The sequence below is a fragment of the Engystomops pustulosus genome, chromosome 8 (assembly GCF_040894005.1).
Source record: "Engystomops pustulosus chromosome 8, aEngPut4.maternal, whole genome shotgun sequence".
Taxonomy (NCBI): Eukaryota; Metazoa; Chordata; class Amphibia; order Anura; family Leptodactylidae; genus Engystomops; species Engystomops pustulosus.
Genome location: NC_092418.1, coordinates 61644208 through 61666093, shown reverse-complemented (window position 1 = coordinate 61666093; position 21886 = coordinate 61644208). Strand labels below are relative to the sequence as shown.

At 44.1% G+C, this 21886-nt stretch overlaps 1 protein-coding gene across 17 annotated transcripts in view; it reads left to right on the top strand.

Annotated features, from left to right (window-relative positions):
- The window catches only part of GULP1 (GULP PTB domain containing engulfment adaptor 1), a 657395-nt gene that overhangs the window by 454484 nt on the left and 181025 nt on the right, over nucleotides 1-21886 (top strand). For all 17 annotated transcript variants that reach the window (XM_072120987.1, XM_072120984.1, XM_072120982.1 and 14 more), the window contains one exon: nucleotides 8490-8606. In XM_072120987.1, coding sequence (XP_071977088.1) covers nucleotides 8490-8606 — 117 coding nt within the window. The remainder of the gene's footprint in view (nucleotides 1-8489; nucleotides 8607-21886) is intronic.

Below are 21886 nucleotides of genomic sequence, written 5' to 3'. Positions count from 1 at the left end.
AAGCTTTTTCGCTGTGGCGGGTAATTGCTCGTGGGGAATAGTTTCAGGTAAGCCCCGGATTCTTATATTCTTTCTTCTACTGCGGTTTTCTTGATCCTCTATGAGGAGTAATGCATTGTTGAGGACATCAGCTTGCTGGGATAGATTGTGGGCTATAGCCGTGCTGTGCTCTATAATGGCGGCCTGTTTATCCTCCAGCGCTTCTGCCCTCTGCCCAATGGCGCGTACCTCTTTGTGTATGGCGCTGAGTTCTTCCATCACCAGTGAAAGCGCTTGGGAAAGTAGCTTTTTCAGCGTTGCTCCGGATAGTGGCGCATGCTGCAGGGTCGCGACATCTTCCTGCCCGCTTTCGTCTCCTGATTGCTCCTGTTGATCTGTCTCCTCTATCAACGCGGCGGCCATCTTGCGGAGTTTCGCGGGCGGCGTGGTGAGCTTTTTGCGGAGAAATTTCTCCATATCTCCTTGGCCTTTCCTCCCTCTAGGTGTCTCGGGTCGGTCTAGTGATTTCTCTCGAAGTGGTTTGCCCATTTTAAAGCTGATCGGGGTCGCTGAGTCTAGTGCTGCAGAGTTGTGTTGCGGGAGCTCACAGACACGCATCCGCCATGCAGCTCAGTCAGGCTCCGCCCCCTATCTGAAGTCTTCTGTTTACAATGTGAAGGGAGCCAGGACTCTACCTTGAGGTGTATCAATACTACTAATCACAGTGTCCGACACACAGTCCCGAGCTTTCACTTACTGAGGTCGGTTTGTGAGATAGTCTAGGACCCAGCTAGAGAGGTGGTGGTCCACTCCAGCCAGATACAGTTTGCCTTTTAGTAGCCCTTGTTGTATAGTGTAAAAAGTGAAAGCAGTGGAGAATTCAAAGAACATTATTCTTACAGTGTTACCCGGTTTCTCTAGTTGAGAAAGAGTTTGTTGTAAAAGGTGAATGATGGTATGCAATGATGCCACAAAGCTGATCACCACAGGTCTTAAATAGTCTTGCACTGATACAATCTGGACATGCAGCCTTGCCCAATTTGAGCCTTTTCAGTTCTCCTCTCACCTCACCTGGGCACTTGTAAATATCCCACTGTAACCTCAGCATGGATGCCTGTAAGGTGGGAGGGGCAGGTGTGTGATCAAACCTATTGAATTGATTAAGGTTAATAACCCACTGCTTATTTGCTGTAACCTGAGAGACTGATTATCTTTGACCAGATATTGACTTGAGACTTTTCGAGACTGATGTTTTCCTGTTTCATCTGCTCCTCTGTCTCTGTCTTGTATCTGTATCTCCCCTCCCTTATTTGTTGCCTCAGCTCCTTTTGAACAATCCTCAAGATTTTCTTGTCACTTAATCTAAAAAGGCTCTTTCTCTTTGAGAAGAGCTTTTATATCAGGGTTAATCCAGGGTTTGTTGTTATAGAAGCACCTCACCATTTTTGTGGTACGGTGTTCTTTGTACAAAAGTCCCAGGGTCAACATCTGTAAAGAGTTTCTATGTTCTCTCCGTGTTTGCGTGGGTTTCCTCTGGGTCCTCTGATTTCCTCCCACACTCCAAAACATACTGGTAGTTTGACTGGATTGTGAGCCCCGTTGGGGACAGGAACCGATTTGGAAAGCTCTGTGTAATGCTGCACAATCTGTGTGTGCTATATAAATAAAGGAGTAATTATTATTATTATTATTATTATTATTATTAAAAGTTAATATAGTCCATTATGTATCTGGTGAAACACATAAAAATTCTGCCTGACACAGCTCGTTTGATAAGGGGATGATGTGCTGCATATCCTCTCGTGCTCCAGCGTCTGGGGTATAGAGAGTTGAAATGAGACATTGGTGGACGCTGTGGAGAATCGTGGAGGCAAAATGGACAGGAAACAGCAGGGGCAGCATGCATGGATGCCTCTGAGGCTGCCTAATCTTGGAATGGAGATTCGCCTGTCCAAGCCCCTGTCTCTCGGCTCCTCCCCACCCAAAATGGGCCTGGGGGCCAGAAGCATTTACTTTGAAAAAATTATAATTTTCAAAGCAGGCCGGGTCGTTTGAATATTTCACCTAGGAATAATGGAATAGCATAGTGGTTCTATTTTTAATTGTTTTTACGGAAATGGTTCCATGATTAAGAGCGACAGTATGGGGCATCCATATTGCGCTGCTATGATTGCAACTTTAGGTCTCCAGCATGGCGGCGACAGATGGGCCGAGTTCCACTATGTATCTGGTGAAACACCTGAAAATTCTGCCTGACACAGCTCGTTTGATAAGGGGACGATGTATGGAGGCAGTGAACTAGTAGTAGATTAAAGGTGCTGCAGTTAAAACTATGTTAGTTGGATCTTGGGATGAAGCTGGCGCTCCGCTGCCAGGCGAGCTTTCGCCAATCCAAGCCCCTGTCTCTAGGCTACTCCCCAAACAGCACTTCTAAGAACCTTTTGTATAAGATCAAGTGTAGTAGCGTTCTTATAAGTTTGGGTTATGGCGGGTGAGGGGAATGTAAACAGATGCGCAAGAAGCGCTAAAATAATATCGGTAAATGATAAAAGTTTGCCAGTATATTTTGTGGATATCACAGCAGGGTGGCGACAAAGTTAACAAGTTTGATGTGGAAGCCATGAAAACAACCCAAAATTCTGCCTGACAAAGTTGGTTTGATAAGGAGACCATGTATGGAGGCAGCTATATGGACGACTTTTGGAGGCAGCTATGGCGATGACGTGTGGAGGTAGCAATGGAGACAACGTGTGGAGCCAGCTAAAGAGACGACATGTGGAGGCTGCTATGGAGACAATTTAATTTGGATAGTGCCTGTATGTGGCAGTCCAAAAAAGTTTTCAAACCAGAGGGGCAGGTAGGTGGTCCTCCAGAAAAATTAAATAAATTGAGGGCCTGTATGTGGCAGTCCAAAAAAGTTTTCAAACCAGAGGAGCAGGTAGGTGGTCTTCCAGAAAAATTAAATAGATTGAGTGCCTGTATGTGGCACTCCCAAAAATTGCTTAAAACAGAGAACCGAGTAGGTGGCCCTCCAGAAAAATTAAATACATAGAGTACTATAGCTAGAGCCAGTTGGCCCTGGCAAAAAATAGCCAGTTTCCTCTGCTTTAGTGTACAAAGAGGAGGAGAAGGAGGACAATGAGGAGGAGGAGTGCATACATTATTCAGGTTGAGCTTCTTTCACCTGGTGGAGAATGAAATTCCGGAGAAATACAGGCTTTATTCATCTTGATAAGCGTCAGCCTGTCAGCGCTGTCAGTCGACAGGCGTGTACGCTTATTGGTGATGATGCCACCAGCTGTACTGAAAACCCGCTCGGACAACACCCTAGCGGCAGGGCAGGCAAGAACCTCCAAGGGGTACAGCGCCAGTTCGTGCCACATGTCCAGCTTTGAAACCCAGTAGTTGTAGGGAGCTGTGTGATCATTTAGGACGATGGTATGGTCAGCTAGTTACTCCCTCACCATCTTTCTGTAAAGATCAGCCCTACTCTGCCGAGACTGGGGACAGGTGACAGTGTCTTGCTGGGGTGACATAAAACTGGCAAAGGCCTTGTAAAGCGTACCTCTGCCAGTGCTGGAAAAGCTGCCTGCTCACCTACTCTCCCTCGCTACTTGTCCCGCAGAAGTACGCCCTCTGCCGCTAGCGCTGTCAGAAGGGAAATACTGTTTCAGCTTGTGCACCAGGGCCTGCTGGTATTCTCACACTCCTTTCCTCTCCAGGGATGAGAGTGGAAAGATTTTGCTTGTACCGTGGGTCCAGGAGAGTGAATACCCAGTAATCGGTGTTGGAATAAATTCTTTGAACGCGAGGGTCACGGGATAGGCAGCCTAGCATGAAATCTGCCATATGCGCTAGAGTCCCAACGCGCAAGAATTCACTCCCCTCACTGGCCTGACTGCCCATTTCCTCCTCCTCCAACTCCTCTTCTTCTGCCCATACACGCTGAACAGTGAAGGACTGAACAATGGTCCCCTCTTCTGTCTCGTCAACATTCTCCTCCTCTTCCTCCTCATCCTCCTCCACCTACTCAGATATGCGCTGAGAAACAGACCTAAGGGTGCTTTGGCTATTAACAAAGGAATCTTCTTCCCCCGTCTCTTGTGACGAGCGCAAAGCTTCCGACTTCATGCTGACCAGAGAGTTTTTCAACAGGCCAAGCAGCGGGATGGTGAGGCTGATGATGGCGGCATTGCCACTGACCATCTGTGTTGACTCCTCAAAGTTACTCAGCACCTGACAGATATCAGACATCCACGTCCACTCCTCAATGTAGACTTGAGGAATCTGACTGACCTGACTACCAGTTCTGGTGGAAGTTGACATCTGGCAGTCTACAATCGCTCTGTGCTGCTGGTAAACTCTGGATAACATGGTTAATGTTGAATTCCACCTCGTGGGCACGTCGCACAACAGTCGGTGAGCGGGCAATTGGAGGCGGCGCTGCGCTGCCCTGAGAGTGGCAGCATCTGTGCTGGACTTCCTGAAATGCGCACAGATGCGGCGCACCTTCGTGAGCAAATCAGACAGATTGGGGTATGTCTTGAGGAAACGCTGAACTATGAGATTTAACACATGGGCCAGGCATGGCACATGTGTCAGTCTGCCGAGTTGCAGACCCGCCACCAGGTTATGGCCGTTGTCACACACAACCATGCCTGGCTTCAGGTTCAGCGGTGCCAGCCACAGATCGGTCTGCGCCGTGATGCCCTGTAATAGCTCTTGGGCGGTGTGCCTTTTATCGCCTACATTAAATAAGAACAAAACAACATGTGTGAAGTAGCAAATAAGTGAAAAGTAACTTTATTGAAGCTTGGACACAAGACAAACATAAACAGGACAAAAGTATCATAAAATCATTTAAAAAGGAATGCACCCTAGTGCACCCATACATGCAAGATCCACTGGAGCCCGACATCTTGCATGTATGGGTGCACTAGGGTGCATTCCTTTTTAAATGATTTTATGATACTTTTGTCCTGTTTATGTTTGTCTTGTGTCCAAGCTTCAATAAAGTTACTTTTCACTTATTTGCTACTTCACACATGTTTTTTTTGTTCTTATTTAATGTAGCCCATTTTTGCATGTGTGTAGCCCATTGATTGGGTGTTTTCTAACAGTACAGATCCCAATTCTGTATATATACCTTTTATCGCCTAGGCTCAGCAGTTTGAGCACCGCCTGCTGTCGCTTAGCGACGGCACTGCTGCTGTGCCTAGAGCTACCGACTGATGGCGCCATGCCCACGGATGGTAATTCAGAGGAGGTGGAGGAGGGGTGGGAGGAGGAGGAGGCATAGTAGGCCTTTGAGACCTGGACCGAGGTAGGCCCCGCAGTCCTCGGCAGTATATGACCAGCCCCAGGGTCAGACTCGGTCCCAGCCTCCAACAAGTTAACCCAATGTGCCGTCAGCGATATATAGTGGCCCTGCCCAGCAGAACTCGTCCACGTGTCCGTGGTCAGGTGGACCTTGTCAGATATGGCGTTGGTCAGGGCACGGATGATGTTCTCTGACACGTGCTTGTGCAGGGCTGGGACGGCATGTCGGGAAAAGTAGTGGCGGCTGGGGACCGAATACCGAGGGGCGGCCGCCGCCATGAGGTTTTCGAAAGGCCTCGGTCTCTACCAGCCTATAGGGCAGCATCTCCAGGCTAAACAACTTGGAGATGTGGACGTTGAGGGCTTGGGCGTGTGGGTGGGTTGCGCTATACTTCCTTTTGCGCTCCATCGTCTGGGGTATGGAGAGCTGAACGCTGGTGGATGCTGTGGAGGATCGTGGAGGTGAAGATGGGGTTTTCGCACGGGAGGTGTTTGGGCCGGGGTCCTGGGCCGGGGGCTGACTAGCAGATGACACAGGGGAAGGAGCAGGGGTGTGCCCGGCCGGAGGTGAACGGGCTTGGTGCCATTGAGTGGGGTGTTTAGCATTCATATGCCTGCGCATACTGGTGGTAGTTAAGCTAGTAGTTGTAGAACCCCTGCTGATCCTGGTTTGGCACAGGTTGCACACCACAGTCTGTCGGTCATCTGGTGTTTCTTTAAAGAACCTCCAGACTTCTGAAAATCTAGCCCTCGCCACGGGAGCTTGACTACGTGAAACATTTGGCGCTGATGCACCAGCTCTGGCCCTGCCTCTCCGTCTGGCCCCACCACTGCCTCTTCCAACCTGTTCTGCTATAAGACTCGCCTCCGTCTCAGAAGCACTGTGTTCACCCGGTCTATCAACCCAGCTTGGGTCTGTCACCTCATCATCCTCCGATCCCTCAGTCTGCTCCCCCCTCGGACTTCCTGCCCTGACAACAACTTCACCACTGTCTGAGAACCGTGTCTCCTCATCTTCCGACACCTCTTTACACACTTCTTCCACTACGTCAATAATGTCATCATCACCCACAGACTGCGACCGGTGGAAAACCTGGGCATCGGAAAATAGCTCAGCAGCAACCGGACAAGTTGTTTGTGACTGTGGGAAGGGTCCAGAAAACAGTTCCTCAGAGTATGCCAGTTCAAATGCCAAATTTTGCTGGGAGGGGGCAGACTGGGGGGAAGGAGGCTGAGGTGGAAGAGTGCTGATTTCGGTGACATGGGTGGACTGCGTGGAAGACTGACTGGTTGACAAATGGCTAGAAGCATTGTTCGCAATCCACGACATCACCTCTGCGCACTGTTCTGGCCTCAACAGTGCTCTACCACGAGTCCCAGTAACTTGAGACATGATGAACCTAGGGAGTGTAGCTCTGCGCGTTCCACTGCTCCCTCATCAGCAGGTGGTGTCTCACCCCGCCCAGGACCACGGCCTCTGACCCCTGCAGTAGTTGGACGCCCACGTCCATGCTCTCATCCTCTACCCCTAGCCCTCGGGTTAAACATTTTCCAAATTAAAGTGTAAACTTAATTTTTTTTTTGTGTGTTTATTTTTATTTTTATTTTTTTTAAACAAAACGATGCTATCCTATTGCTATGGCTAGTTTCTAACCTACACTGACAGCACACAACTGGATTTTGTGCTGTGCCTGATGACTTTGAGTTATAAAAAGAAATAAAGGTAAAAAAAAATAAATCAGCAGACTCTGCCTAATTCTAATCAAACCCCTAATAAATTGTCCCACTTCGGTGTTTGAGGTGGATATGTGTGTCACTAAGAGCTAAACACAACGGTAGCAAGTCTCCCTGCAAATTACTTACAATATGGTACTAGCTGCACTACTAATGCCAGCAAGCCCAGCCACTAGCAAACAAAAAAAAAAGGAAAATATAACGCTATTGTAGGCCTAAGTAAGCCGTTGGGGTTCTCCTATGGCTATTTTCTAGCCTACACTGAAAGCACACTGCTTTGCAAGATGAATTTGAGCTATAAAAAGAAATAAAGGTAAAAAAAAAAAAATCAGCAGACTATGCCTAATTCTAATCAAACCCCTAATAAATTGTCCCACTTCGGTGTTTAAGGTGGATATGTGTGTCAATAAGAGCTAAACACAACGGTAGCAAGTCTCCCTGCAAATTACTCACAATATGGTACTAGCTGCACTACTAATGGCAGCAAGCCCAGCCACAGGCAAACCAAAAAAAAGTAAAATAAAACGTTATTGTAGCCCTAAGAAGGGCTGTTGGGTTCTTGTAGAATCACTCCTGCCTAACACTATTCTAATAGAACACCCTAACGCTTTCCCTGACCAGCAGCAGCTCTCTCCCTAGCGGCATCCAGACACAGAATGATCCGAGCAGCGCGGGCAGGGGCTAGTCTATTCCAGGGTCACCTGATCTGGCCAGCCAACCACTGCTATCGACGTGTAAGGGTACCACGTCATGCTGGGTGGAGTGCAGAGTCTCCTGGCTTGTGATTGGCTCTGTTTCTGGCCGCCAAAAAGCAAAACGGCGGGAGATGCCATTTTCTCGAGCGGGCGAAGTATTTGAGTATGTTCGCTCATCTCTAATCCTATCCTCTGATCACTTCCATTTCTGAAGCTGGCTGACATAAAAAAGTGATTGGATAACATACAAGTTTTTGATTATGTGGTGTCTGATCTGTTGCTTGTTCACACAGAGCAGAGAGACCAGGAATAAGTTAACACTCACTTATAATTAAGCCTTGTAAATAAGGATCATGAAGGTGCATGTAAATTAAGATTTTTACAGTTTAAGAGCCAAAACTATGAGTGAATTACAAACTAAGTAGCTAGAGAAGTAGCATTTGTCATTTATACTTTCTCTCCTATTATGATTGACATCTCACTGAAGCATGCAATGTTCTTCTAGGCTGTGTTTCTATATTCAGTTTTTGAATTCAGTTTTTGAAGCTGAAACCATAAGTCGATCATAATGGGAGAGAAAATATTAACAGAAGATGTTACTTCCCCTTCAAATATTGCATACAAAGCCCTCAATAGCACAATTCTCTTATCAATATCAGCAGTACACTTCTGTTACTATTTACATTTTAGTTGTTCAAGGAATGCATAAGTTATTTTACAAAGAAATGTTCAAAACTTATCTTTTTTTATTGTCTTATTAAGGCTGAAGAGATAACATTAACAATTGGTCAAGCCTTTGATCTAGCATACAGAAAGTTCCTAGAGTCTGGAGGAAAAGATGTTGAAACAAGAAAGCAAATAGCAGGCTTGCAAAACAGGGTAAGGACTGTTATGGTACTGTCTGATCTTTTCAAGAACTGTATGTACACCACTTCACACATGTAGTTATCTTTGCCAAAAACATAATTTTGTTATAGCAAAATCTTGCAATTTAACCCCTTAATGACCGCCCTATCGGGATTCTACGTCGGTCATTAAGGGTACTTCTTCTGACGCGACGCCTTTCTACGGCGCCGCGTCAGAAAAAATTTCGGGACAACGGGTCAGTATAGTGCCGGTGTCGGGCTGTTATATCACAGCCCAGGCCCGGCACTAACATCCGGGATCGGAAAAACTCCGATCCCGGGTGTTTAACCCCTTACACGCCGCGGCGTGCAAGTGTGTCCCCCGTGGATCGGACCCCCCCCCCCCCCGGTGTGCTTACCGGGGGATCCGATCCCTCCTGCCGCTGCCCTGGGTCCCGACGAGTGACCCGAGACTGTCGGCTCCTCTTCTCGCCGGGTCCTGGCTGTAAGTAACTGAGCATGCGCGGCATGCTCAGTTACTTACACTATACACCTCAATACAAGTGTATTGCAGTGTAGAGGCTTGAATAAGTGATCGGATGATCACTTGTTCAAGCCAAAAGGTGGAAAATATGTGAAAGTAAAAAAAAAAAAAATTAAATCATTTTATAATAATAATTAAATAAATAAATAAAATAAAGTCCCATAATCTCCCCAGTTACACATATAATGCAAATACAGTATATAAAACACAAAAACACACGAAAAATGTACATATTTGGTATCACCGCGTCCGTATTAATCTGTACAATAAATCTAAATCAATATTGAACCCGCTCGGTGACCGTAATATACAATTTTTCATCAAACACCATCACAAAAAATGTTCTAAAAAGTGATAAAAAAATGCTACGTTCCCTAATATGATATGACTGAAAAGAACAACTCTTTTCGTAAAAAATAAGCCCTCAACCAGGTCTGACAACAGAAAAATACAGAAGTTATGGCCCTAAAAAGTTGTTAATAGTAAAAACAATGCAATATTCTCCAATATTGGTTTTGCTCAGGAAAATTGAGCAAAAATAAGAAAAACTATATAAATGAGGTATCACCGCAATCGTAGTGAACCAGAGAATAAAGATAAAATATTATTTTTACATTACGGTGAGCGGGGGGAAAAAAATACTAAAAATCCAAAATAAAAATTGATGATTTTGTTTGTGTCCCCCTTGAAATAGTTAATAAAATCTCATGAATAAGCTATAGACCCCCTAAATGAATTATCTATACATTGTATCTCATTCCGTAAAAAATAAGCCCTCATATGTTTGCATTACCAAAAAAAATAAAAATGTATAGGTAGTACAATATGACAATACAAATCTGCAGTGAATGGCGCCTCCATTCCTTCTATACTTGGCCGTGCGCCTGTACAGAAGTTTACCACCATTTATGTGGTATCAGTACACTCGGGAGGAATTGGGCATCAAATGTTGCAGTGCGTTTCATCATTTAATTTATTCTGAAACTGTCAGTTTGGCCTAAATGAATGTATTTTCCAAAAAAATTCCATAGTTTCTAAATCGCAGGTCCATATTGTTTTAACCCATGTGAAACACTTAAAGGGTTAATGGACTTAATAGAAGTTGTTTTACATACGTTGAGGGGTGAAGTTTCTATATTGGGGTAATTTATGGGGTTTTACTATTATTTAGGCCTTACAAAGTCACTTGGAAGCTGAGTTTTCCCTCAAAATGTGAGTTTTGGTAATTTTCATGAAAATGAGAAAAATCGCACCTAAAGTTCTGCACCTCATAACATACTAGAAAAGTGAGAGGATGCATAAAATATCATCCCAACATAAAGCAGACATTCCGTAAATGTAATTTATCAAGCTTTTTGGGTAGTTTTACTTCCTGTCTAGAAAGCAGAACATTTCAAACTTGGAAAATGAAGAATTTTTACAAACTTTTGCTAAATTTTCACTTTTTTTCAGAACGAATCGCAAAACGTATCACTTAAATTTTATAACTAACATGAAGTACAATGTATCACGAGAAAACATTCTCAAAATCACCGGGATATGCTAAGGCGTTCCGAAGTTATAACCAATTATCTTGAGACATGTCAGATTTGAGCTGAAAACTAGTGTCGGTGATAAGGGGTTTAAATCTTATTTTTTAATTAGCTGAAATGGCGGAGACCCCAAATTTGTAGCAATTAGTGTATAACGTACTCACTAATTTATATTCTTCTCTCCCAAGTACTGTAAATGTGGATTAGTGCTTAACTATTCTCTATCGTTTTTATGTTCTGTGCAGCGCTGCAGAATCTGTGTGCGCTATATAAATAAAGGAATTATTATTATTAATTTATGTACCATTAACTTTAACCTTAGTGTTACAGCGTTTTTTCATTCAGTTTTTGCTCCCCACCTTCAAACATCTATAACGTTTTTATTTTTTGTGTTTACAGAGCTGTGTGAGTACTTATTTTCTGCATGACAAATTTTACTTCTCAGTGATGTTATTAATTATCCCATGCCATCTACTGGGAAGCTAGAAAAAAGTTCCAAATATGGCGAAATTTGCAAAAAACGCATTTGCGTCACTTTCTTGTGGGCTCAGCTTTTATAACTTTTACTGTACACTCCAAATGATATGTCTACTTTTTTATTTGGTTTGGTGCAAACACGTTGATGCCAAATTTATGTTCAATAAACTTTTATTGAAACCAATAAGTAACAATAGTCAAGGCATTATAAGTGAGTCAAAATAGAATAAAGCAGTATACAAACTTTAGAACATTCAAATGCAGATGTAAAGCATCTAGATCACTTCTGCATTAACATAGCTATCCACATTATGTTCGAAACAATATCAATGCCAATGTGCAATCTATCTCCTTGTGGATTACATTAATCAAGTTCACAGCTGCACCACTTTAAGAAGTTTAGTTTGGGTGCTCGCCCTTCTCAGTGGTTTGACTCACCACCTCTTCATACATAAAAGTAAAAAATAGGCTGCACACCACAATGTAAAAAAGAGTGGGTACTTTATTCACCCAAGTGCTACGTTTCGGATGCTCTTCAGAATCCTTTCTCAAGCCAAGTGCCAAGGATACAAGTTCATTCTTATATACAAGTCTATTACAATCATGTGACATTGTCATGTGATCAAATGCATATATCAACATATCAACACAGCAATAGAAATTCCATGTGATCATAATGTGTACATTCAAAAATACAGTTTTACTTTCCAGCAGTGACATTTATCAAATTCATAAAACATCATTTATATAGTGCAAGTGAAGGATTGTACCTGACACACTACACGGCTCTTAGATCCTGCTCCCCGGCGTCCTAATAATCCGACTATGCATGTCTGCTAATATAGAAACACTTCCTGGTAGAACCAGCCAATCAAATCTCCCTATTCCCATCACACCCCTACTATGCCTGCTGTGCGACACAGTTTGGCGCATGTATGTAGACACCTTCTATCATGAGGACTAACCACAGATTCCGCCATGTTGCTTGTGGGCAATAATGCCCTAACTCCAAAGCCTTATGTTCAGGATTGTTCCAAGCACCGCTTAGCTGTATAAAACAGTCAAACGTGCTACACCAACTTTCCTTACACGGACACTGTTCTGTTCCTTGTCCTCTTTTGGGTATGCTTTGGGGGCAATCTCCATAGGGGGGATTTCTAAACTACAAAAGTTCACATCAGGAGACATTTTAGATATTTCCGATTAAACTGGCTACACAGGTTTTCATATCCTTTATGGGAGGACACCGTTACAGGAGACGCTATCTTGTTGCCATTGTGCCGGTACTCTAAGTGAATTTCATTTGTGTACAAAAACATCTTCAATGTTGTGTCTGGAATAAATAATAAACAAAGTTTACCACATTGTGCATCCCCACATATGGGGTATTTTTTAAAAGACAAAAAAATAAAATAGAAATTATAATCAAGTAAATTTTAGTTGCATATCCATCGGCTACAAACCATTCTGTATATGACTTGGCATTGGTAACAGAGTTTATAGTGTCAGATAACGAAGTTAAGCGCATATTCAACATTCAACCCATATGGCTTCATAGCATTCAGTTTCCTCATCCATTGTAGTTCTTTTAACAAAAGGGCTTTCTGCCTATCTTCTCCTCTACGTGAAACTGATTTACCAATGTAAATTTTAGATCTTTTTGTTGAGCATCAAAAAAATGTTTGGACACAGGTAAGTCCTTCTTTTCTTTCCTAATGGTGTACCTATGTTGATTAATCCTCACTTTTGATTCCAGTGTTGTTTCCCCTACGTAGATAAATTTACATGGGCATTGTAAAACATATATTATATACTCTGAGTTACAGGTTAGTCGGTGTTTTATCTCAAACTGTTCCCCTGTTTTGGGATGTATGAAATGGGTGCCCTTCATCATGTAGCTGCAATTAATGCAGTTTAAGCACGGAAAACTGCCACATCTTTCAGTTGTTAAGTAGCTTTGTTTTATCTTTTTTGTGCCTACATCCGCATGTACTAATCTATCTCTTAGATTTTTAGGTCTCCGGTAGGAGAATATTGGGTGTTCCTTAAACTTCAACACCTCTTTGTGATTACTCTTTAGTATCGGCCAGTGTTTTTTAATAATTTTGGCCACCTTCACACTGTTCTCACTATATGTGCTCACCAGTGGGATCCTCTTCTCTTTTGTTTCCACTCCCCTTATGCCTTTTTCCGCCAGTAACTCTACCCTGGGTATTTTGTCCATAATCCCCTTTTGCATTTTTAACAGGCCCATGGGGTAATGTCTTTTCTTAAATTTATTACACATATTTTGTAATGCCACTTCCCTCTCTGTCTCGTTGCTGACTATTCTTTTAACCCGCATCAGTTGACTTTTGGGTAAACTTCGCACCATACTGCGCGGGTGTGCGCTGCGAAAGTCCAATAGGTTGTTTTTGTCTGTTGGTTTTTGGTAAAGATGTGTTTCAAATCCCACTTCTTTTAAAGTCACAAGTGTGTCTAGAAACTTCATTTCACTTTTAAGCTCACCATTGTGAATTTCACCGTGGGGTCCATCTGGTTAAGCTCTTCAAAAAACACTTCCAATGTCTCCCCCCCCCCCCCCTTTCAATATCACGAACACATCAGCTATGTACCTCCACCACTCCAGCACTTGGCTGAAGTGGGGAGATACACAGACCATGCGCTCCTCAAGAAACCTCATATAAATGTTCGCATACGTTGGGGCCACATGTGACCCCATGGCCGTGCCTTGTATTTGCAACAGGTACTCATCCCGAAACAAAAAGTAGTTGTATTTTAGGATTAGTTCAAGTAACTCCATCACAAACTCCTTACAATGTACAGTGTATGTGGAATCATCCAGCATAACTCTAACTGCTTCTAACCCCCTGTCATGTTCGATCGATGTGTATAAGCTGGTCACATCAAAGGAGACCAGCCAGATCTCCTCATCCCTCGGTAACTGGACCCTCTTTAGTTTGTTTAGGAAGTCAGATGTATCTCTGACATATGAGGAAGCCCCTATGGCATATTCCCTCAACATTCTATCCAAAAAAATTGCAATATTTCCAAATATCGAGTCCACCCCAGATATTATTGGGCGTCCCGGTGGGTCACTCAGGGATTTATGAATTTTTGGCATTACATATATCACAGGTGTTCTAGGGTGCAGTACTATCAGATATTTTTGTAAATCTTCATCTATGATTCCACCATTTATCGCTCCTGTTGTGATGTCCTTGATTTTTTTGGCGATCTCAAATTTCGGATCCCTATTCAATCTCCTGTATACTTTCACATCTGATACCTGTCGCTCTATTTCTGCTATGTACTTTCTTGTGTCCATTATCACAACTGCTCCGCCCTTGTCAGCTGGCTTTATTGTTAACGACTTGTCCTCCATCAAGTCATGCAATGCTTTCATTTCTGCTTTTGTAATATTCGATCTCCTAGGTCTATCACTACAGTTTTGACCTCTTAGAGTTTCCACATCATTCAATACCCCAGAGACAAATGCATCAATAGCTGGTGATTCTAAATCAGGTGAAAAATTACTCTTATTTCTTAGTTCAAAATCCCTCAGACACAATTCTGTGGTTTTCTGTTTAGTCATACATGTTTTACTGTTAAACCAACACTTTAACCTTATACTTCTAAAAAAAAACAAATAAATCAATTTCAAGTTCAAACCAGTCAGTCTGTGCTGTCGGGCAAAATGACAACCCCTTCTCAATTAATGACATTTGGGTAGTTGTTAATACTTTACTTTGATATATTTACCACCAGTCCTTTTTCTAAGTCCTTTTCTTGTAGAGAGTGCCTCTGGTCACTGGGGGTTGGTTCCTGCTGTTCTTCTGCATTTGTTGTCCTCCGGTATCTCCTGCCCCCTCTTCTGGTGTGTTTCTTACCGGTGTAGATGCACCTGGGGTGTCCGCTAAAAAAGAAGAGTCCTCCAAAAGGGTATCAAAAGATTTTTTATAAATTTTTTTCTTATTCTCCATACTTTGACTATATCCTTGGTTTCTGAGTTCATGCCAATCATACACTTTCCCCTTCTCATAGTCATCTGCATCACAGTGCCATTTCTTTCGTTTTATATCCTCCTGCTCTGATTTTAATTTACTCACACCATTATTTACACTGTCCAGGAATTTCTCAAAGTCCTGTCCAGGTATCAAAGCCTTTAACCTTTCATCAGTGTCTCTCAGTTGATCGTCCACATTGGCCACCTCCTGTTTCAGATAGTCTATATTTAATAAGATGACATCCAAAGAATATCTATTTGACAATTGCTTTAGCTTATCACCGAAAGAGTCATTCTGACTAAATAGATTTGGTCTAAGGTTTGTTCTCATACCTCTTAATATTCTCTTTGCTCTGTAGTATTCCGCCAGGGTTGTTAGATGTAGTTGTAGTATCAATCTACTCCTTGCCAGTCCTTCGCGTTTTCTCTTAATATCAGAGATGGATGGCGTCTTTAAGAACATGGCTTCCTCTCCCAATCCATTCAATAGACTTCTGGTTTCCTCCTCCGTTAAATTCCAGTGAACAAGCACCCGTGGATTCCACAGTTGTAGTCATGGTACAAAAAATTATTTTCTTAGTGTGCACGCTGTAAGTCAAAAATAGCCATACATTAATCAAGTTCACAGCTGCACCACTTTAAGAAGTTTAGTTTGGGTGCTCGCCCTTCTCAGTGGTTTGACTCTCCACCTCTTAATACATAAAAGTAAAAAATAGGCTGCACACCACAATGTAAAAAAGAGTGGGTACTTTATTCACCCAAGTGCTACGTTTCGGATCCTCTTCAGAATCCTTTCTCAAGCCAAGTGCCAAGGATACAAGTTCATTCTTATATACAAGTCTCTTACAATCATGTGACATTGTCATGTGATCAAATTCATTGTGGAATACATGGATATAATTTGAAAACTATTTATATCACTATTAGATAAGTAGTAATAACATTATTCCCATTAGACATACACAACATGGAAAGACGAAGGAAAGCACATATGGGGATACAGAGGGATTGGAAGAGAAGGGGGCGGGAAGGAGCACACAAGGAAAGAGGGGGAAAGAGTATGAAAAACCCCAAGCTCGTTCCATGTCATCCACTACTTATTTGCAGCTGATAAATACATGATAGGTGATCCACGGATTGCCCCATTACCTGATCCAGGCAGCAAATTCCTTCGAGCTATGGAAATCGATCCACGGGGATCCAACTTTGGTGTACCTATCCACATGGGATTCCGCTACGGCTCTCATCTCCTCCATTCTCATAATGTGATTCAAGGCTTCTGCCCGTTGGGCCCTTGATGGACATACACTTGACTGGGAATAATCTGGCGGGTGGCGGAAATGCAGTGTCCCTTTTTTAATTGCAGAAATAGAGCCAGGGATCATAGACAATAGCCCAATCTCTGGTAGTGGTGTAACCGTGTCCGACCATAATTTATTGTAAAGTGCAAAAACCACTTCCCACAGGAGCAGCATGGAACCATGCTCCCTATTACATCTCCAGCAAACGCCAGACACCGTTGGGAACATCTTATGCAGCTTTGCTGGGGTTCGGTAGCACCTGGCCATGATTTTAAAGTTTGTCTCCTGTATCTGGGACGAGACAGAGAGTTTATGGGTCAGGACAGCCACCTTATCCCATTCCTTTTCATCAAATATTTTACTCAACGCCTTCTCCCAAGCCTGTCTGTAGGAAACTGGCGCTTTCTTAGTCCTCTCCCTCAGCAACCACCCGTAGACCGCAGATATCATATGTCTAGGATCGTCTTTGCTCGTGAATATTTGTTCTATATATGTTAGTTCCCGAGTGAGGGATTGTATGGGGCCCAGAGACTGTAAGAAACTGCTCAATTGACTAGCCATAAACCATTTGCTACTTCTCATGTCTACAGGGAATCACCCTTCCAGTGAATGTGTTTGAACTCTGTCATTACTGAAGGGAGTGTCGTGCGTGGTTGTGTAATAAATAATAATAAGTCGTCTGCAAAAATGGCCATTTTATGATGGAACCGCCGAGAAGCAAGCCCTTAATGGAATCATTGGCTCTAATGGCATTTGCCAGCGATGCCATCACTAATATGTAGAGCAATGGTGATAGGGGGCCCCCCTGACAAGTTCCATTACTTATAGCAAACGGGGCAGTAAGGGCCATTATATGCACTAGCATGAAGGGACCTAGGCCTATCTGTCTAAGCGTCTGCTCCATGAAACTCCAACTCACATAGGGATCTTTTGCCTGCAAGCGTGCATCAGGGATACAGTTTTGATTGTATTGTCCCTGGCTTCCCTACTCGGGACAAAACCTACCTGTTCTTTATGTATGAGGCTAGGGATCAATGTTTGCAGACGCTGAGCCAGCAACTTAGAGTATATTTTTATGTCTGTGTTTATAAGGGAAATGGGTCTAAGGTTAGCGCAGTGGGTGGTATCTTTTCCGGGTTTTGGAATCACAGATATATGTGCCATTAGAGATTGCTTGGGGAAAGTGGCCCCTCTCGATATCGTGTTGTAAGAAGCTAGAAGGGGTTCCATTATGTCTAGAGATGAACGAACATACTCGTCCGAGCTTGATGCTCGTTCGAGCATTAGCGTACTCGAAACTGCTCGTTGCTCGGACGAATACTTCACCCGCTCGAGAAAATGGCATCTCCCGCCGTTTTGCTTTTTGGCGGCCAGAAACAGAACCAATCACAAGCCAGGAGACTCTGCACTCCACCCAGCATGATGCGGTACCCTTACACGTCGATAGCAGTGGTTGGCTGGCCAGATCAGGTGACCCTGGAATAGACTAGCCGCTGCCCGCGCTGCTCGGATCATTCTGTGTCTGGATGCCGCTAGGGAGAGAGCTGCTGCTGGTCAGGGAAAGCGTTAGGGTGTTCTATTAGAATAGTGTTAGGCAGGAGTGATTCTACAAGAACCCAACAGCCCTTCTTAGGGCTACAATAACTTTATACATTTTTTTTTTTTTAATTTGCTTGTGGCTGGGCTTGCTGGCACTAGTAGTGCAGCTAGTACCATATTATGAGAAATTTGCAGGGGGACTTGCTACCGTTGTGTTTAGCTCTTAGTGACACACATATCCACCTCAAACACCAAAGTGGGACAATTTATTAGGGGTTTGATTAGAATTAGGCAGAGTCTGCAGATTTTTTTTTTTTTTTTACCTTTATTTCATTTTATAGCTCAAACTCATCTTGCAAAGCAGTGTGCTTTCAGTGTAGGCTACAAAATAGCCATAGGAGAACCCCAACGGCTTACTTAGGCCTACAATAGCGTTATATTTTCCTTTTTTTTGTTTGCTTGTGGCTGAGCTTGCTGACATTGGTAGTGCAGCTAGTACCATATTGTGAGGAATTTGCTGGGAGACCTGCGACCGTTGTGTTTAGCTCTTAGTGACACGCATATCCACCTCAAACACCAAAGTGGGACAATTTACAGGCAGTCCCCGGGTTACATACAAGATAGGGTCCGGAGGTTTGTTCTTAAGTTGAATTTGTATGTAAGTCGAAACTGTATATTTTATAATTCAAGTTCTAGACAAATTTTTTTATTTTGCCCCAGTGACAATTGGAGTTTCAAAATTTTTGCTGTAATTGTACCAAGGATTATCAATAAAGCTTCATTACAGACACCTTATAGCTGTACATTGCAGTCTGGAACAATATTAAAGCATCCAGAGAGCTTCACCAGAGGTCACAGTGGGCAGAGGGGTCCGTCTGTAACTATAGGTCGTCTGTAAGTCGGGTGTCCTTAAGTAGGGGACCGCCTGTATTAGGGGTTTGATTAGAATTAGGCAGAGTCTGCTGATTTTTTTTTTTTTTTACCTTTATTTCATTTTATAGCTCAAACTCATCTTGCAAAGCAGTGTGCTTTCATTGTAGGCTACAAAATAGCCATAGGAGAACCCCAACGGCTTACTTAGGCCTACAATAGCGTTATATTTTCCTTTTTTTTGTTTGGTTGTGGCTGGGCTTGCTGGCATTAGTAGTGCAGCTAGTACCATATTGTGAGGAATTTGCTGGGAGACCTGCGACCGTTGTGTTTAGCTCTTAGTGACACACATATCCACCTTAAACACCGAAGTGGGACAATTTATTAGGGGTTTGATTAGAATTAGGCAGAGTCTGCTGATTTTTTTTTTTACCTTTATTTCTTTTTATAGCTCAAATTCATCTTGCAAAGCAGTGTGCTTTCAGTGTAGGCTAGAAAATAGCCATAGGAGAACACCAACGGCTTACTTAGGCCTACAATAGCGTTATATTTTCCTTTTTTTTTGTTTGCTTGTGGCTGGGCTTGCTGGCATTAGTAGTGCAGCTAGTACCATATTGTAAGTAATTTGCAGGGAGACTTGCTACCGTTGTGTTTAGCTCTTAGTGACACGCATATCCACCTCAAACACCAAAGTGGGACAATTTATTAGGGGTTTGATTAGAATTAGGCAGAGTCTGCTGATTTATATATTTTTTTTACCTTTATTTCATTTTATAGCTCAAACTCATCTTGCAAAGCAGTGTGCTTTCAGTGTAGGCTACAAAATAGCCATAGGAGAACCCCAACGGCTTACTTAGGCCTACAATAGCGTTATATTTTCCTTTTTTTTGTTTGCTTGTGGCTGGGCTTGCTGGCATTAGTAGTGCAGCTAGTACCATATTGTGAGGAATTTGCTGGGAGACCTGCGACCGTTGTGTTTAGCTCTTAGTGACATGCATATCCACCATAAACACCGAAGTGGGACAATTTATTAGGGGTTTGATTAGAATTAGGCAGAGTCTGCTGATTTATTTTTTTTTTACCTTTATTTCATTTTATAGCTCAAAGTCATCAGGCACAGCACAAAATCCAGTTGTGTGCTGTCAGTGTAGGTTAGAAACTAGCCATAGCAATAGAATAGCATCGTTTTGTTAAAAAAAAAAAAATAAATAAAAAAAAATAAACACAAAAAAAATGAAAATAAAAGTCTACACTTTGATTTGGAAAATGTTTAACCCGAGGGCTAGGGGTAGAGGACGAGGACGTGGGCATCCAACTACTGCAGGGGTCAGAGGCCGTGGTCCTGGGCGGGTTGAGACACCACCTGCTGATGGGGGAGCAGGGGAACGCTGCAGAGCTACACTCCCTAGGTTCATCATGTCTCAAGTTACTGGGACTCGTGGTAGAGCACTGTTGAGGCAAGAACAGTGCGAAGAGGTGATGTCGTGGATTGCGGACAATGCTTCTAGCCATTTGTCCACCAGTCAGTCTTCCACGCAGTCCACCCATGTCACCTCAGCTTCCTTCCCCCAGTCTGCCCCCTCCCACCAAAATTTGGCATTTGAACCGGCATACTGTGAGGAACTGTTTTCTGGACCCTTCCCACAGTCACAAACCACTTGTCCGGCTGCTGCTGAGCTATTTTCCGATGCCCAGGTTTTCCCCCGGTCGCAGTCTGTGGGTGATGAAGACATTATTGACGTAGTGGAAGAAGTGTGTAAAGAGGTGTCGGACAATGAGGAGACACGATTGTCAGACAGTGGTGTCAGGGCAGGAAGTCCGAGGGGGGAGCAGACTGAGGAATCGGAGGATGATGAGGTGACAGACCCAAGCTGGGTTGATAGGCCGGGTGAAAACAGTGCTTCTGAGACGGAGGCGATTCCTATAGCAGAACAGGTTGGAAGAGGCAGTGGTGGGGCCAGACGGAGAGGCAAGGCCAGAGCTGGTGCATCAGCGCCAAATGTTGCCCGTAGTCAAGCTCCCGTGGCGAGGGCTAGATTTTCAGAAGTCTGGAGGTTCTTTAAAGAAACACCGGATGACCGACGGACTGTGGTGTGCAACCTGTGCCAAACCAGGATCAGCAGGGGTCCTACCACTACTAGCTTAACTACCACCAGTATGCGCAGGCATATGAATACTAAACACCCCACTCAATGGCACCAAGCCCGTTCACCTCCGGCCGGGCACACCACTGCTCCTTCCCCTGTGTCATCTGCTAGTCAGCCCCCGGCCCAGGACCCCGGCCCAAACACCTCCCGTGCGAAAACCCCATCTTCGCCTCCACGATCCTCCACAGCATCCACCAGCGTTCAGCTCTCCATACCCCAGACGCTGGAGCGCAAAAGGAGGTATAGTGCAACCCACCCACCCACACGCCCAAGCCCTCAACGTCCACATCTCCAAGTTGCTTAGCCTGGAGATGCTGCCCTATAGGCTGGTAGAGACCGAGGCCTTTCGAAACCTCATGGCGGCGGCCGCCCCTCGGTATTCGGTCCCCAGCCGACACTACTTTTCCCGATGTGCCATCCCAGCCCTGCACAAGCACGTGTCAGAGAACATCATCCGTGCCCTGACCAACGCCGTTTCTGACAGGGTCCACCTGACCACGGACACGTGGATGAGTGCTGCCGGGCAGGGCCACTATATATCGCTGACGGCACATTGGGTTTACTTGGTGGAGGCTGGGACCGAGTCTGCCCCTGGGGCTGGTCATATACTGCCGACGCCGAGGATTGCGGGGCCTACCTCGGTCCAGGTCTCAAAGGCCTACTATGCCTCCTCCTCCTCCCACCCCTCCTCCACCTCCTCCTCTGAATTACTATCCGTGGGCATGGCGCCATCAGTCGGTAGCTCTAGACACAGGCATGGTTGTGTGTGACAACGGCCGTAACCTGGTGGCGGCTCTGCAACTCGGCAGACTTAAATCTCATAGTTCAGCATTTCCTCAAGACATACCACAATCTGTCTGATTTGCTCACGAAGGTGCGCCGCATCTGTGCGCATTTC